The 15,481-nt window shown below is 54.8% G+C and overlaps 1 protein-coding gene across 1 annotated transcript; it reads right to left on the bottom strand.

The window, feature by feature from the left end:
• Positions 1-309: 309 nt before the first annotated feature.
• LOC146764158 (tapasin-like) lies at positions 310-3,210 on the bottom strand. Its single transcript, XM_085565465.1, has 4 exons — positions 2,905-3,210; positions 2,208-2,285; positions 1,196-1,478; positions 310-566 (listed from the first exon to the last, which is right to left on the bottom strand). The coding sequence occupies exons 1-4, from the start codon at positions 3,208-3,210 to the stop codon at positions 466-468; spliced, it is 768 nt and encodes a 255-aa protein (XP_085421591.1). The 3' UTR covers positions 310-465.
• Positions 3,211-15,481: the final 12,271 nt, after the last annotated feature.

Genomic DNA, 15,481 nt, shown 5'->3' with positions numbered 1-15,481 from the left:
GCTTTTTAAAAAAAAATCCAATGAACAATTGGAGCTGGGTAATTGGTTCTTTAATGACTTTAAATTTGTGCTTTGGGTTTTTTAATCGATGCTTTAAAAAAGAACCTTAAAATCCAAACCGGAACAAACTCCTCCAGTGCCACCAACCCCACCGGTGTCCCCAATGTCCCCAGATGTCTCCAAGTGTTCCAAATCCCCACTCAGGACACTTCGGTTTGGGGGGTGGATGTCAACCCCCGTTTATTTTGGAAATATTTGATGACACTGGGGACATTTGGGGACACTGGGGAAATTTGTGGCTGGGGACATTTTGGGTGGGGGGGTGGTTGGGGACATTTTTGGGGGTTTGGGGACATCAGAGCTGTCACATGAAGAGCCCCCCTGGAGTGAGAGAGGAGGGGACACATTGGGACACTGGGGACACGGAGATGAAGTGGGACACTGGGGACATTGGGGACACCAGTGTCACCTCCCCGCCAAGGGCCACAGGCGCAGGCTGAGCCCCCCGATGACGAAGGCCACCAGGGCCATCCCCGCCATGTCCTCCATGCTGGGCCCGGTGGCACCTGTGGGGACATTGGGGACACGTCACCGACACCCCCGGGTGGCACCGACACCCCCCGGGTGGCACCGAGCCCGTCCTGGTGGCACCGGCCACACCCCAATGTCCCCAGCTCTGCTCCTGATGTCCCTTAGGAGATCCCAGTCCTGTCCCAAGTGTTCCCAACCCTGTCCCAGCTGTCCCCATCTCCATCCCTGTGTCCCCAACCCTGTCCCCAGTATCCCCAACCCCTTCCCAGGTGTTTCCAACCCTGTCCCCAATTCCATCCCAGGTGTCTCCAACCCTGTCCCCAGTGTCCCCAGGCATCCCTGGTGTCCCAAGACCCTCCAAACCCCGTTCCCAATGTCCCCAAGTGTCCCCAACCCCACTCCTGATGTCCCCAACCCCATCCTGGTGTTCCCAACTCTATCCTCAGTGTCCCCAACACCATTCCTGATGTCCCCAACCCCATCCCAGGTGTCCCCAGCCCCAGTCCTGGTATCCAAGACCCTCCAAACCCAGCTGCAGGTGTCCCCAGCCTTGCTCCTGTGTCCCCAACTCCATCCCAGGTGTCCCCAGCTCCAGTTCTGGTGTCCCAAGACCCTCCACACCCCATCCCTGATGTCCCCAGGTGTGTCCCCAGGTGTCGCTCACCTGCCACCACCACGGTGACCTGGTGTGGGGTGTCCCATGCCGCGTGTGTCACCAGGCAGCTGTAGCTGTCCCTCGGTGCCGCCGCAGCCATGCACAGCCCCGCGCTGCGGCTGAAGGTGCCGTCGGCCGCACCCCGGTGCCCGGAGCTCCAGCTGGGCCCCAGGGTGATCACCGGTCTGTCCCCCGAGGTGTCCCTCGGGCGTGGCCGGGTGTGTCCGTGGGCGCGGTGCTCCCAGCGGATCTCCACGTCCAGCAGGAAGAAGCTGACGGCGTCACAGCGCAGCTCGGCCGGGAGCCCCGGGGACAGCCAGGACGGCAGCAGGGACACCCGGGGAGGGGCTGGGAGACGGGACAGTGAGCTGGGGATACTGGGAGGGACTGGGAGGGACTGGGAATGGATTGGGATGAATTGGGAGGGACTGGGGAGGAACTGGGAGAGACTGGGAATGGACTGGGAAGGAACTGTGAGGCACTGGGAGGAAACGGGGAGGAACTGGGATGGACTGAGAAGGAACTGGGACAGACTAAGATGCACTGGGAATGGATTGGGAGGGACTGGGACATACTGGGGGGGATGGGGATGGACTGGGAGGGGACTGGCAGGGACCGGGAATGAATTGGGATGGATTGGGAGGGACTGGGAGGGAACTGGGTGGTAACTGAGAGGGACTGGGAGGACTGGGAAGGAACTAGGAGGAACTGGGATGGACTGGGAAGGAACTGGAAGGGACTGGGACGTACTGGGAGCGGACTGGGACATACTGGGAGGGAACTGGGAGGGACTGGGAGGGAACTGGGATGGACTGAGAGGGACTGGGACATACTGGGAGCAGACTGGGACATACTGGGAGGGACTGGGAGTGAACTGGGATGGACTGGGAAGGACTGGGACATACTGGGAGGGACTGGGACATACTGGGAGCCCCTGGGAGCCCCGGCCCCGCCCATTCCCGGCGCTGACCAATCAGGCGCAGCCGCAGCACCTGCTGCACCTGCCCTGGGGCCCGCTCACGGAGCAGACGAAGGCGCCGTCGTCCGACCCCGAGAGCGGCGGCAGCTGCAGCGACACCTCCCTGGCGCCCCCCGGCGGCTGGGAGGACCGAGGAAACGTTCGGCCTCAGTGGCGCCCCCCGGCGGCTGGGAGGACCGTGGCTGTTCTGGGCCCAAAAACCCCCAGAACCCCTCCAAAAGAAAACCCCAAAAATGCTCTCAAAACCCACAAAAATCACCTGCTAAACCCTCCCAGAAACACTCAAAAAAAGCCCACAAAAATCACCCGCAAAACCTCCCAAAAACCAGCCCCAGAACCCAAAAAATGCTTCCAACCCCCCCCACCAAAACCCCCAAAAATCACCCACTGAACCTCCCCAGGACCTCCCAAAAAGCCCCAAAAACTGCTCCCAAAAACCTTCAAAAAACCGTTCAATGCCCACAGTGCCCCCTAGCGGCCAGGACGACCATGGCTGTTCTATGCCCACAGCGCTCCCTGGTGGCCAGGAGGACCAAGGCTGTCCATTGGCGCCCCCTAGTGGCCAGGAGGACTGAGGCCGCCCACTCCCAGCAGCGCCCCCTGGCGGCCGGGAGGACCCAACCCCCCCACTCGGCGGTGCCCCCCACTGTCCCCGCAGGGCTCTGCAGCCCCTCCCCTCCCCTCCCCTCCCCTGCGTGGTGCCGGGGGGGCTCCTGTGGCCCCCCAGGAACAGCAGCACCCCCGGCGCGGCCTCGGTGCGGCGGGTGGCGGCCGAGTCGAAGGCCAGCAGGCGCCACGTGGCGCCGTGGCGGTGCCGCAGCCACTGCAGCGTGAAGGGCCCGGCCGGGGGTGCGAAGGGGCAGTGCAGCCGCCCCCAGCAGCGCCCACGTCTGCGGCGTCCGCGTGGACACCAACAGGGACACTGCACGGTGGGACAGGGCGTCATGGGTGTGGGGACATCGGGGACACTGCGGACATCGGGGATGTGGGGGGATATCAGGGACACTGCGCGGTGGGACAGGGCGGTCATGGGGCGGGGGGGCATCGGTGACACTGGAGGGACATTGGGGATTTGGGGACCTCAGGGATGTGGGGGGACATTGGGGACACCAGAGACATTGGGAACAATGGGGATGTGGGGGGACATCAGGGATGTGGGGACATCAGGGACAATGGGGATGTGGGGGGACATTGGGGACGTTGGGGATGTGGGGGATGTGGGGATAATGGGGACATCGGGGACAATGGGGGAACATCAGGGACATGGGCACATCAGGGACATTAGGGATGTGAGGACAATGGGGACATCAGGGATGTGAGGACAACGGAGGGACATTGGGGACATGGGAACAGTGCGGGGGCATAGGAGACATTGGGGGACATGGGAACAATGGGGGACATTGGGGACAATGTGGGGACATTGGAGACATTGAGATATTTGGGCCAATGGGGGACATTGGGGACATCAGAGACATCGGGGACAATGGGCGAACACTGAGGACATGGGGACAATGCTGAAGCATCGGGGACAATGGGGGGACATTGTGAGGACATCGGGGACATCAGAGACATTGGGGACATTGGGACAGTGGGGGGACACTGGGGACAATGGGGACAATGGGGATGTGGGGTGTCCTGGCTTGTAAGATAAGCATGTATTCTATCTGCCATCTGTTGGAGGTTGGGCAGTTTTCTTATCTCTTCCAAGAACAATGTCTCCCTCTGGGGAGATATCTTCAGTTCATGGACCATTGAATGACTCACTGCATGACCGGTAAAGTTACATCATCCCATTGTGAGATGCTCCACCCAGGGGGAGGACCCAAGCACCCCTACCTGCATAAAATCAGCATTTTTGGAACACCAGTGCAGCCCTTCACTGGATTCCCAGAGGAGCAGCTTCTTCTCTACTGAATTCCCAGAGGAAGACTGTGGGATGAGTATGCTCCTCTGCACGGTGGGGGTGTAGGGAGGCAGAGATCTCTGAAGCTTGCTCTTGGGGGAAGAGGTTTATTGGAGAATTCAGGGATGCCCAAGCCTCGTGCTCTCAGGTGTAGCACGTGGCTGGGCTTAGGAGGACGGGGGAGGGGAGAGAGAAACTGAGGGTTTAGGAGAGGGGAAGCCCCAGGCAGGGAGGGAGTCCTAGAGGGGAGGAAATCCAAGAGAGGGAGGAAGTCCAAGAGGCCGCATGGCCGCTCGGAGCCCCCTTTTCAGGGGCTCCCAGGTGGGCTGGGACAAGGCATGGGCCAATGGGGTTACAGACTCTGTTTTAGGGGCAGGTACAGAGGTGCGGGATGAACCACAATCTTTTGGGGGGTGGGATGGAACAGTCCATTTCACTCCAGGATTCATCCAAGGGTAGAAGTGACATCCGGCTAGCTAAAATAACAATCGTATCTATCTATCCTCTGCAAAAATTGCCCCTTTTCGTTAAACTTTTGAAAAGGTAAATACAGACTTAATTACTATTTTTGCACAACTTGGGGTACATAACATATTGCTAATGAAACTATACTTATTACTCTAAAAACAATCAAGCTTACTTTACAGAGTTCCTTCAGCCAAGATGCAGAGCTCAAACCTTCAGATAAACTGTTTAGCTAGATTATTAATTGTAATCAAGGTGGCGTTTATTTCTTTACTGATTGAGCATTTTAACCTTTTGAATACTTTAGTCTAATGGAAGAATTTAACTGAGGTAGTGTTATTAAAACCTTTTGGGGAAGGTTCTATAATTGACTAGGTTGAAAAAGTCTATTAGAGCTTTGTATCAGTTAGAGATATGGTATCAGAGCTTGCAGTCTTGGCCAAAGTTACCCAGGCATTTGTCTTTGGTTAACCTATAGGTGGAACTTCAATACAAAAATTTGAAATAAGAGAACAAATGTAACAACAAGGGTATAAAAGTAACATGCATGTGAAAACAAATGTCCATAGTCTTGAGTTGTTTTTGGCAGGTAGTTTTCATCTCGTCTTAGCACAGTTCAAATCTGAGCGCTTGCTTCTTGGTTTGCACCTGCAAAGTCACTGCCATTTGTGAGGGCACTGCTAGATTTTGGTGTATGGTAAGGCTTTACATTCTTTGCCGGGATCCATCTGAGTCCTTCACCTGTAGAGACACAAGCAAGCTCTCTCTCCCATGTTACAAGGTTACATGGGCTTTCTATTTCTCTTGTGACTGAGGTTTTGATCAAGACTTTTATTTTTACTTTTTTGTTGTTCAGAAAGTGTCTGTAAATGGGCATGTCAGGCTGTCCTATACAGCAATTTGAAAGATTGTATGCGTATGGGGCTTTGCTGAACCTATTTTGGGGTGTGGCCTTATATATTCCCCTTTTCTGTTTTAATAAGCTGCTTTCTAGGGCTTTAGATGTCTTTTCTATGGTACCCCCCAACAGCTGGTAACCATAGGAGAAAGGGAAGCAACTATCTCCTGCCGCTACTAGGAATTCTCTCTCGTCCAGAGATGGGACAGCTGTCCACTCTCTGGGACCATGAGGCTTGGATATATGCCTGTCCATCAGTTGGAGGCCATCAATGCTCTCCTGAGCATCCTGGGAAACTGAGGCAGCAGGGGTGCTATTGGTAAGGGTAGCACAGTTCTCTGTGGATCCTGTACTCATCAAAGCAGCTGCCAGGTGCTGTTCCTCTTTCCCTGGCTGCATGCTAAGCTGTGAATTAGATGCAGCAGCTGCCAACAGCTGGGGCAGAGGGGCAGGAGTGGAGACTGTCAGCAAAGGCTCATGGGAGAAACCTGAGGATGCGGAGGGATCTCTCCAAGCTGAGGCTGCAGAATCATCATATCTTGCCAGCACACTGGCTGGGGAGTTTGTGGGGTTTTTAGGCTGTGGTTTCAGAGAAGCTGCTGGTGGCCCTAGGGCAGAAGCGTCCAGGGTCGGTGGGGGAAGTGGTGTGAGGGGAACTATTTGTTGCGCGGCTAGTTCCGGGTGGGTATCTGGCGCGGAGGGATTTAGCAGCGAACCCGGAAGTGACTGGGGATTCTCCGGCCGCGGCAGCGGCGGTGGAACTCCTTCTGGCGGCTCCGGGGGTTCTGCCGGCGCCGCCGCTGAGCTCGGGGGTTCTGGCTGATCGCAGACCGCGGCACGGGGCGCAGCGGGAGTGGCAGGCTCCGTCGGCGGCGTGGCAGAGGCGGCAGGAACTGGCCGAACCGGGGGCACCGCGAACTGCGCATGCGGGGAGGGCGTCATGTGGTCCGCCGGCCGAACCAAGATGGCGGCCGCGTCTGCCGCCCCGCCGGAGCCGTCTGATGTTGGGCCCGCGCCGCGGGGGGGTTGCCGAGAGGCGGGGGGTGGTGGGGTCGCGGCACGGGGCGCGGCGGGAGTGGCAGGCTCTATCGGCGGCACGGCAGAGGCGACGGGGACCGGCCGGACCGGGGGCACCGCGAACTGCGCATGCGCGGGGCGCACCACGTGGTCCGCCGGCCGAACCAAGATGGCGGCCGCGTCTGCCGCCCCGCCGGAGCTCTTTGGGGTCGGGCTCGCACCGCGGGGGGGTTGCCGGGGGGCGGGGGGTGGTGGGGTCGCGGCTCGGGGCCCCGGGGTGTCCCCCCACGGCCGGGGCTTGGGCTGGGGTGGGCGCACCGGGCTTCCCGGTGCTTCCTGCCGCGAGTCAGGGATTGGGGGCATGGCCACGCGCTCTCCCCGCGCGGGCGGCGGCAGCAAGGCGGCGGCGGCGAGCACCGGGTCGAGTGTTTGTAGAAACGCGGCGAAGCCGCTTTGTAGGAAGCCAGCGAAAGTAGCAACCGCCGCTGCTATTAGAGGGTTTTCGGGGAGAGCCGGGCCGGGCACGAGCCCCGCGGCCAGTGGTGGGGGCGGGGCGGCCGCGGGGGCCGGGGGTGGGGTCACGGTGGAGTCGGGAGGGGCGGGGGCGGCCACGGCGGGAGGGGCGGGGGCCGCCGAGCCCGGCGGCAGGCGGCGCGGCGTGGGGATCGGGGGGGTGCGGGGGGTGGTCGCGGGGGCCGGCGCAGCCGCGGCGGTTGGGGGTGGGGTCGCGGTCGCGGCGGAAGCGGCAGGGGTGGAAGCGGCCGCGGGGGCCGGCGGCCGGCGGTGCGGCGCGGGGGTTGGGTGGGGGGTCGCAGGGGCCGGGGCAGCGGGAACTGCGTCACTCAGGGGGGCGGTTGCGGCCGGGGCCGCGGCGGGAGGGGGAGGGGCGGGGCGGAAGGGGATCGCGGCGCGGTCGTCAGCAGCTGCGCGGGCCGGCCACATGGCCGGGACCGGCTTTCGCGGAACGAACAATTCGGCCACAGCTCTAAAAGCTGGGAGTAACTTGCAAGCAACGGCGTCTCTCCTGTAAATCTCAATAAAAAGCTTATCACCTACTGAGTCCCAGAATTCTTTGGTAAAGGCGGCTGATCGATCCGCATGAGGGAAGTGGGGCAGGACCCATTCCAAAAGGGATTTTAACTCTTTCTTAGGCAAACTACTGTTGTGACTACGTAAAAGATGGTTCAATTGTTTGTAGAGATCTCTATCTTGGGTAGAGTGGGATTGTCCCATATTTTAGACCGGTGTAGCTCACCTCGAGTTCGCTAAAACAGAGATCCTCTCCTCAGGACTCTGCACAGGTCCCCTCAGAGCTCCGGGCGTCTCTCCGGACGGCTTTTCCGTGCTCGGGACCTTCAGACCTCCCCCCTCGGGGCTTCCAGCGCAGGCAGTGCTAGGCAGTGCTCGGTGCGCTCTCTTAACGTGGCCACGTGCCACCAGCTCACAGCTCCTTGCTCGGGCAGTCCCAAGAGCTCCAAAAGCTCGCTACTCACGGGCTATGGTGCTCGAGGGTAAAATGCCTCGGCAAACTTTAAAGAGATAAGGCTTCTACGTTGCTTAGCAACGACAGCCTGTGCTCAGAGCGAAGAGGAGGCTATCACAGGTAATTACCGTGCATGAAGGTATCGAGATTCGTGGATTCCTTTTTCTTTCACGTTGGGCGCCAGTTGAGGGATGAGTATTCTCCTCTGCACGGTTGGGGTGTAGGGAGGCAGCGATCTCTGAAGCTTGCTCTTGGGGGAAGAGGTTTATTGGAGAATTCAGGGATGCCCGAGCCTCGTGCTCTCAGGCGTAGCACGTGGCTGGGCTTAGGAGGACGGGGGAGGGGAGAGAGAAACGGAGGGTTTAGGAGAGGGGAAGCCCCAGAGGGGGAGGAAGTCCAAGAGAGGAGGAGAGGGCCAAGAGAGGGAGGAAGTCCAAGAGGCCGCATGGCCGCTCAGAGCCCCCTTATCAGGGGCTCCCAGGTGGGCTGGGACAAGGCATGGGCCAATGGGGTTACAGACTCTGTTTTAGGGGCAGGTACAGGGGTATGGGATGAACCACAATCTCTTGCGGGGTGGGATGGAACAGTCCATTTCACTCCAGGATTCATCCAAAGGTAGAAGTGACATTCGGCTAGCTAAGATAACAATCATATCTATCTATCCTCTGCAACAGGAGGTGGATTGTGTTGAATGGTATTGTGAGAGAAAGGACATTTTGAGTAGTTGAAAGAAGGTGGTATTCAGGTTGTTAGAGAAAGTGGGAAACAGAGGCAGAGGACTTGTGAAGAAACGTGAGGAATGGACTATCACATCTAAACTGGTGACACCAAATTGACTTTCAACCAGGACCGTGAGCAAATGGTTTGGGAAGACCCACATGATCCAAGGCAGGTACAAAGAATAACACCTAACTGAGAAATAAGGCAAAGCTTGCATCACTGGTTCTAAGCCCTGCCTGAATAAGCCCTGAGACGCCTCCGACACCTCCTTGGCAGAGGAACACTGCCACTTCAAACAGGAGGATCGGGAGTGTTTGAGTCAAAGAGTTCTTATAGTCTGGCCTTAGCCTGTGGTTTGTACAGGGAAGAAAGGAAATTGCCATCAGTGCTATACTGTATACTTTATGTGATTCATCCCAATACTGGACACGCTAGCAGGGTTACAAGTGAATATTAAAATTATGGGAATAATTGGTGTTGTATCTCACAAAATCTATGTTCTTGTTGCAAGAGGTATCAGTACTGAATCAATTCCCAATACAGATAGAACTCAAAACAACTGAAGTAATAACTCTGTTTTGTGGATGGGAATTATCAGTGCCTGTTGACTGAGAGATACCTGAGGAACAATGTGAAACCACAGTTAAGGAGTGTCAAAAAGGACTTGCCTAAAAATATCAGCAAAAAGGAGTGACAAGGGAAACAGAGGGCAAGCCTGGATTGAGCACTGTACTCACCAGCGAGAAGATCACACGTACCTGCTGTGGGCAGCAACCCCACAGGCAGGGGAGGTGGGGGTATAAGCCATGCCAGACCTCTGTCATTCCTGTTTCTGTCTCTCATTTGTTGTCTTTTCCCTTCTGAGATAGCAGCAAGATCGTGTCACAAATGTTACAGAAAGTGTTACATGGAAAGAAACCAAAGTTCCTTTTTGTTACACACACCCATGTCAACAGCCACAGACTCACCCAAATTGAGTACCTGCAGGCAAAATGGGGAAAAATATTGGATTACAAGGAAATTAGGAAAATGTGATAATAGATGGGGCATCGAATGTCTGAAAGGAGAGAGATGGATTTGTTTTACATTTGATCTTAGAGATATAGTCCAAGATTTGGTATAAAGACAATTAATAAACAAAAAGGTGAAACCAGCACAGCAATCTAGCTCTGTATTGACTCCAAATTATATACTGCATCATATTATAGGCCTCCACGCTGTTATAGAGGAGATAACAAACAAAGCTGCTCAGGCACTGGAATTAATATCAAATCATAAAGGCCAAACAAAATCTGCAGTGTACCAGAATAGGCTGGCTTTAGACTATTTATTGGCTAATGAAGGGGTGTTTGTGGAAAGTTTAATATATCAGATTGTTGAAAATAGATGACAACGGGGAGGTCATCCTAGAAAAAAACAACCCAGACACCAATCCAAAAATGGGAAAACAGTGTTAAAAACTAACTAGTGGGGTAATTGAGCATGGGATGGTGGAAGAAATGGAGATTCTTCCTTTTATGTATTACAACTGTTATAAATGAAAGTTTGTCTAGACAAATTAATATGAAAAAATAAAATATTTATTTTGCAATCAAATTCTACCTAGCCAGCCACAAGGAAAGAACAGAGTGGAGCCTGGGGTCGGCCCTGGGTGTGCAACAAAGAGGTCAGCCTCAGCAGAGGTTTTCCTCTATGCCCACACACCTCCATCCTGGCACAAGCGGTTTTTATAGGGAAAATTCTGCCTGAGGCCAAGATTTCAGCAATCAGTCTTTTCTTCCATTAAGAGTCTATATGTTAATGAGATTTTCTGCTTTGGTGATGAGGGAGAACAATTCAGTGTCTGGAGTTTGTTGAATCCCTTGATGAAATTTACGGGAGGGAATGCTGCATTCACCTGTGTCTGCCCAAGGATTTCCATGATATCCATCTCGGGTCCTTCCAGCAAGGATCAGCACCGGGGGTTCCTGCATCTCCCCAGCCATGGCCCATCTCCTGGGGAGCCACACCTTCTTACTTGTAAATCAGTTTCCAATATACACCCGGTCTCACGTGCGAGGGAGGGGGGGAATCCTAATACAAACGTGTAGAGTGTTAGAGTGTTCTAACAAATCTAACAAATATTCAATGTCACATATATAATATTAGAAATGGCGCCAATTATATCTGCCACATATAACAGTATGATAAATGTAGCTTTGTAGATAAAATGAAGCTTTAGTAGTAAAAAAGAAACTATGTATGTGTGTGTTGGGGGGTGGTTTAAGGAATGAGATACTCGTTTCAAGGAACATGCAAATTCTCCAGAGAAGAGCAATTTATGGTTTTCTTACTAGAATAAGCTGATTTCTTCACTCCTTGCTCAGACTCGAAGACCCCGTGGGAATTAAAGAAAGCAGTTGACATACAACAGACAGAGTTTTTTGTTTCAAATAGAATGTATGCATAACCATGAAGGATATATGAATATGCAACTGTGTATTGTTTTAGGGGTGATTTCTTCATTCACAAGGTACATTCCTCTTGGCTTAAGTCCTGAGAGCATCTGGACCTCAGATATTCTTTCCTTTTTATTGTCTTGTAATTGTCCTAACTCTAAATTTTTATTAGTCTAATTATATTCCTATTTTTATCACCATTTTAATATTATTAAACTTTTAAAATTCTAAAAAACAAGTGATTGGCATTTTTCACAAATTCCTATCAGGAGACAGAGAAACAATTTATCATTTCAATGGCATCATTTGATTACAAGCTCTCCTCGGAATAAGGACCAACCAGACAGCTCCAGCTCCTGACCTTCCTGCCGACCAAGCCACTGAAATGAGGAACACAACATTTCACCAGGGGATGGGATCAGATTATCTGTTAGCAGAAAAAACAGGAGTTTGTGGAAAACTAAATTACTCAAACTGATGTTGGCAAAGAGATGACAAGGGGAAAGTGTTGAAAAAGATAATTAAGGAAATAGGAAAGCAGTTTCTGTATTGGTCCAAGCAAGGAAAAGATGGGAATGGGACACGGTTTCTTGGCTCCCCGGCAGACCAGGGCTTAAACGTTGGGTGTCTCCTGGATTTTCCCCGGAAAGAGCCCATCTCTGCACCGAGCTACCTTTTTTCATTTGTAAATTAGGTCTTTCTTTCTCTGCCAACTGTGGTTTCTCCAGCCCCGGCTGCAGCCACTGCTCATTTAAAACTTGAAGATTCTTTTTCTAGAGGCACAACTGACTTGATGTATATTTTTCATAAGCACGAATTATTCCATAACATATATTACAATGGGGCTTCGGAGATCCCCCTGCAGGTCCCTGGAGATGCAGAGATCCCCCTGCAGGTCCCTGGGGATGCAGAGATCCCCCTGCAGGTCCATGGGGATGCAGAGATCCCCTGCAGGTCCATGGGGATGCAGAGATCCCCTGCAGGTCCATGGGGAGGCAGAGATCCCCTGCAGCCCCTGGAGGAGCCGGGCTGGAGCTCGGCGATGCCCGAGAGGAGGCTGTGAGCCCGCGGGCAGAGGGGCCCCGCTGGAGCAGCCTGTCCTGGCAGGACTGAGCCCGTGGCACAGTGACCCACGCTGCAGCACTCGGAGGGGGCTGTGCCCAGGGGATGGACTCCGCTCCGAGAAGTTCCTGGAGAAGTCTCGGCCGGGAGAGAGCGCAGGGTGCAGCAGGGAACGACTCCTGTCCCTGAGCAGAGGGAGAAGCCCCGGGGGATGAGCTGAGCATGGCCCCATTCCCTGTCTCCTGCCCTGCCGGGGGAGGAGGTGCAGCTGGGAGCAGGGAGGCGTGGGGAAAGCTGCATTTAAGGCTCTGCACTGACTTCTCCTTCTCCTGCTCCGAGTCTTTGGAGTTTTCTGCCAGAAACCTCTCCCCTGCCCCAACCACCCACAGGGCTTGGGGCAGGTTTCCCTTTTCGGGGGAAATCAAAGCGAAGCTCTGATGCGCTAACGAGGGGCAGGAGAAGTGAGGCTCCTGGGCTTCCCGCAGAGGCGGAGGCACGGGAGGCGCAGGGCCGGGAAAGCCGTGGCGGGAGGCGCGGAGAAGTTTGTTTGTGTGGGCAGCTCAATCCCGGCTCGGGCCGGGCCCGTGCCGGGGCTGTTCCTCATCTCCGGCTTTCCCCTCACGCAGCCCGGGGGCGCCGAGAGCGCGGGGCGAGGCGGGGCCGTGCGCAGAGCCCGCCCCGAGCTCGCTGCCATTGGCCGCCGGTGCCGTCAGTCGCGGTTGCGGCGCGCTGATTGGTGGGAGCGGGGCGCGGCGCGGCCCCGGCGGCGGGCTGAGGGCGGCCGTGGCCGCGCAGCGCCGCCATTGGCCGAGCGGCTGTGCGGGCCCGGCAGCGGCGGCAGCGGCCGGAGCGCGGTGAGGCGGCGGCGGCGGAGCTCGGAGGCGGCCCCGGCGCAGGTGGGAGCCGCGCTGGGCTCTGCGGGGGCTCGGGGCCGGCTGCGGGCGGAGGGGGCGGCAGGGGGCTCCGGCGGCTCGCCGGTGCCGTGTCCGGCCCGTGCCGGCCCCGGGCTGAGGGCGCTGCGGGAGCGGCTGCCCGCGGTCTCCTTCCCGCCGGGGCCGGGCAGGAGCCGCTGCCGGAGCAGCGCTGGCTCGGCCCGGCTGCTGTGGGTAGGACAGAGGGGCTGCCCCGCGGCCGGGAGCGGGCGGGGAAATTCCCGTCGCCGGAGGTTCGTGTGCCCGGCGGAGAGCGAGGAGTCCTGTCAAAGTGACTTTATTGCCGAGCAGCGGCAGAGGCCGTGGGGCATTTGCCGTGCGCTCTCTGCCGTGGCTGTAGCCCGCAGCCTCCTTTTTATCCTCATTTTCCCGGCCGCATCTCCCTCTGCCTTTGCCCACCGGCTGAGTTCCTTGGAAGGTTCCGACTTCCCGATGCGCCTGGAGCCTGTCCTCGTTAATGTGCACCCTCCTTTTGTAGAACAGCCGATATTCATGGCTCTGTTAAGTCTTTGTTCTTCTCCTCGAAGTTCGGGAATGTAGAGGGACTTTGAGTAGCCGTTTGGGTCAATTTGTAACATTTATTGGGACTGATGGTCTCTCCCCTTATCTGCAAGTGCCCGGCCCTATCTCCAGGCAGATTCACTCCTTGACTCTGTTCTGTTCTTCCCGGGTCCTCTTTGGTTTTGGGATTATTCTCGGTGTCCTCATTCCCTGTCCTTTTGTAGCCGTTTGTGGATCAGGAGGCCTGGCTGCCACCTGCATGCCCTGGCTCAGCTGCTGGATGAGCTGCACTGCCAAGGTGTGGAGCATGGTGAAAAGATGAGAGTTGCTGCAGCACAGAAGAGGAGAAGCAGCATTCGTTTAACCCTTGGTGTGCCTGGGAGCCACAAAAGCCTGCCCCATTCCCATCCTTTCCATGTTTGGACTGATAAAGAAACTTCTCTCCTATTTCCTTTGTTATCTTTTTCAGCACTTTTCCCTTGTCATCTCTTTGCCAACGGCAGTTTGATTAATTTAGCTTTCCAGAAACTCCTCCTTTTTCTGCTAACAGATAATCTTATCCCATCCCCTGGTGAAATGTTGTGTTCCTCATTTCAGTGCCTTGGTCGGCAGGAAGGTCAGGAGCTGGAGCTGTCTGTTTGGTTCTTCTTTCAAGGACAGCTTGTAATCAAATGATGGCATTGAAATGATAAAAGCTTTCTCTGTCTCCTGATATGAATTGGTTTGGGTTCCCAGTGGCTGGTCCATGGTGTTGTAGGATTTGTTCTGGTGGCCATTCAATACTTTTCCCCATTTTTGGGTGCTCCCGCAAGCTAAGGTTGCATCAACTGAGTGTTTTTTTCTTATTCCATCATCAAATACTTGAATTCCAGCTGACCTCCCTGAACTTGTTATAGGAAAAACCCCAGTGCTCTGATACACCCTGTACAGCACAGACAGTGACAGCAGATGTTGGAGTGGGCAGAGGGATGATCCCCCCCTTATTTTAGTGAAGTTTTCACAACATTCTCCATTTGCTGTTTCCCTTTGCAGCTTCAGCCATTTCTGTTTCAGAGTCAGAGATCCTCAGCACGGGCTCTGCCTTCAGCTGTGCAGATTCCATCTGTGCAAGCAGGCAGAGCTTGGGGTGAGGGGCAGAGGGAATCAGCCAATTCCTGCCCAGGCAAGAAGAGCCAGGTACATTGTCCCCACTTTGCCCCAGCAGTGTTAATTTGCATTTCTAAAGCTCCTCTCTTGGCTGCCTGCTTAAGAGTTTAGGGGTCACCTTTAAATCTCTTCTAGTGATGCAGCCTAAAGGTGAACTTCGAAAAACCCAGATCAAAATTTTGGTATCTTTTACAGCTACGCACAAACATAGACAAAAAATCCCAAGGTAATTCAGCTTTTTCTACTTCCCCTCGGAAGAAAAACTGATTCTTACCTCCTTTACCCAAACATAACCAGCTATATAGAAGTATGAGTATTAAAAAAATACTCTAATGCTATAAACTTTGCACTGAAACTTTAGGAAAAAGAAAAACTTCACTATTCTTTTTAGTGTTAGAATCAAGGCATTCCTTGATTCTGGCCAGGATGTGTAACAGAAATCATTCCATCCTCACATAACCTGGGTGTGCAGAGAAAATCGTTCCATTATATGTGGGTTTTACTAGGTTTTTCCCAAAGTTGTGCAGTCTCAAGCCATCTAAATAGTTGGTTTAATGTTCTGTAGTTTCAAGTTGTGCAGTTTTTAGTATTTGGTTTCCTGTTGGACCCGGATTTCTTTGCTTGTGCTGTTAATGAGGTGGGAAGTGCTGGATTTCCTTCTCAGCCTTTTGCAGACCAGGTGTCTGCAGCCCTGCCGGGGGCAGTGTCTGGGGTAGGTGTTGGTTGCTGTTTGCTGCTGGGGTTGATGTTT

This window comes from Lonchura striata, chromosome 36, assembly GCF_050655825.1.
Source record: "Lonchura striata isolate lonStrDom1 chromosome 36, ASM5065582v1, whole genome shotgun sequence".
Taxonomy (NCBI): Eukaryota; Metazoa; Chordata; class Aves; order Passeriformes; family Estrildidae; genus Lonchura; species Lonchura striata.
This window is presented reverse-complemented; position numbering and strand designations above follow the sequence as displayed.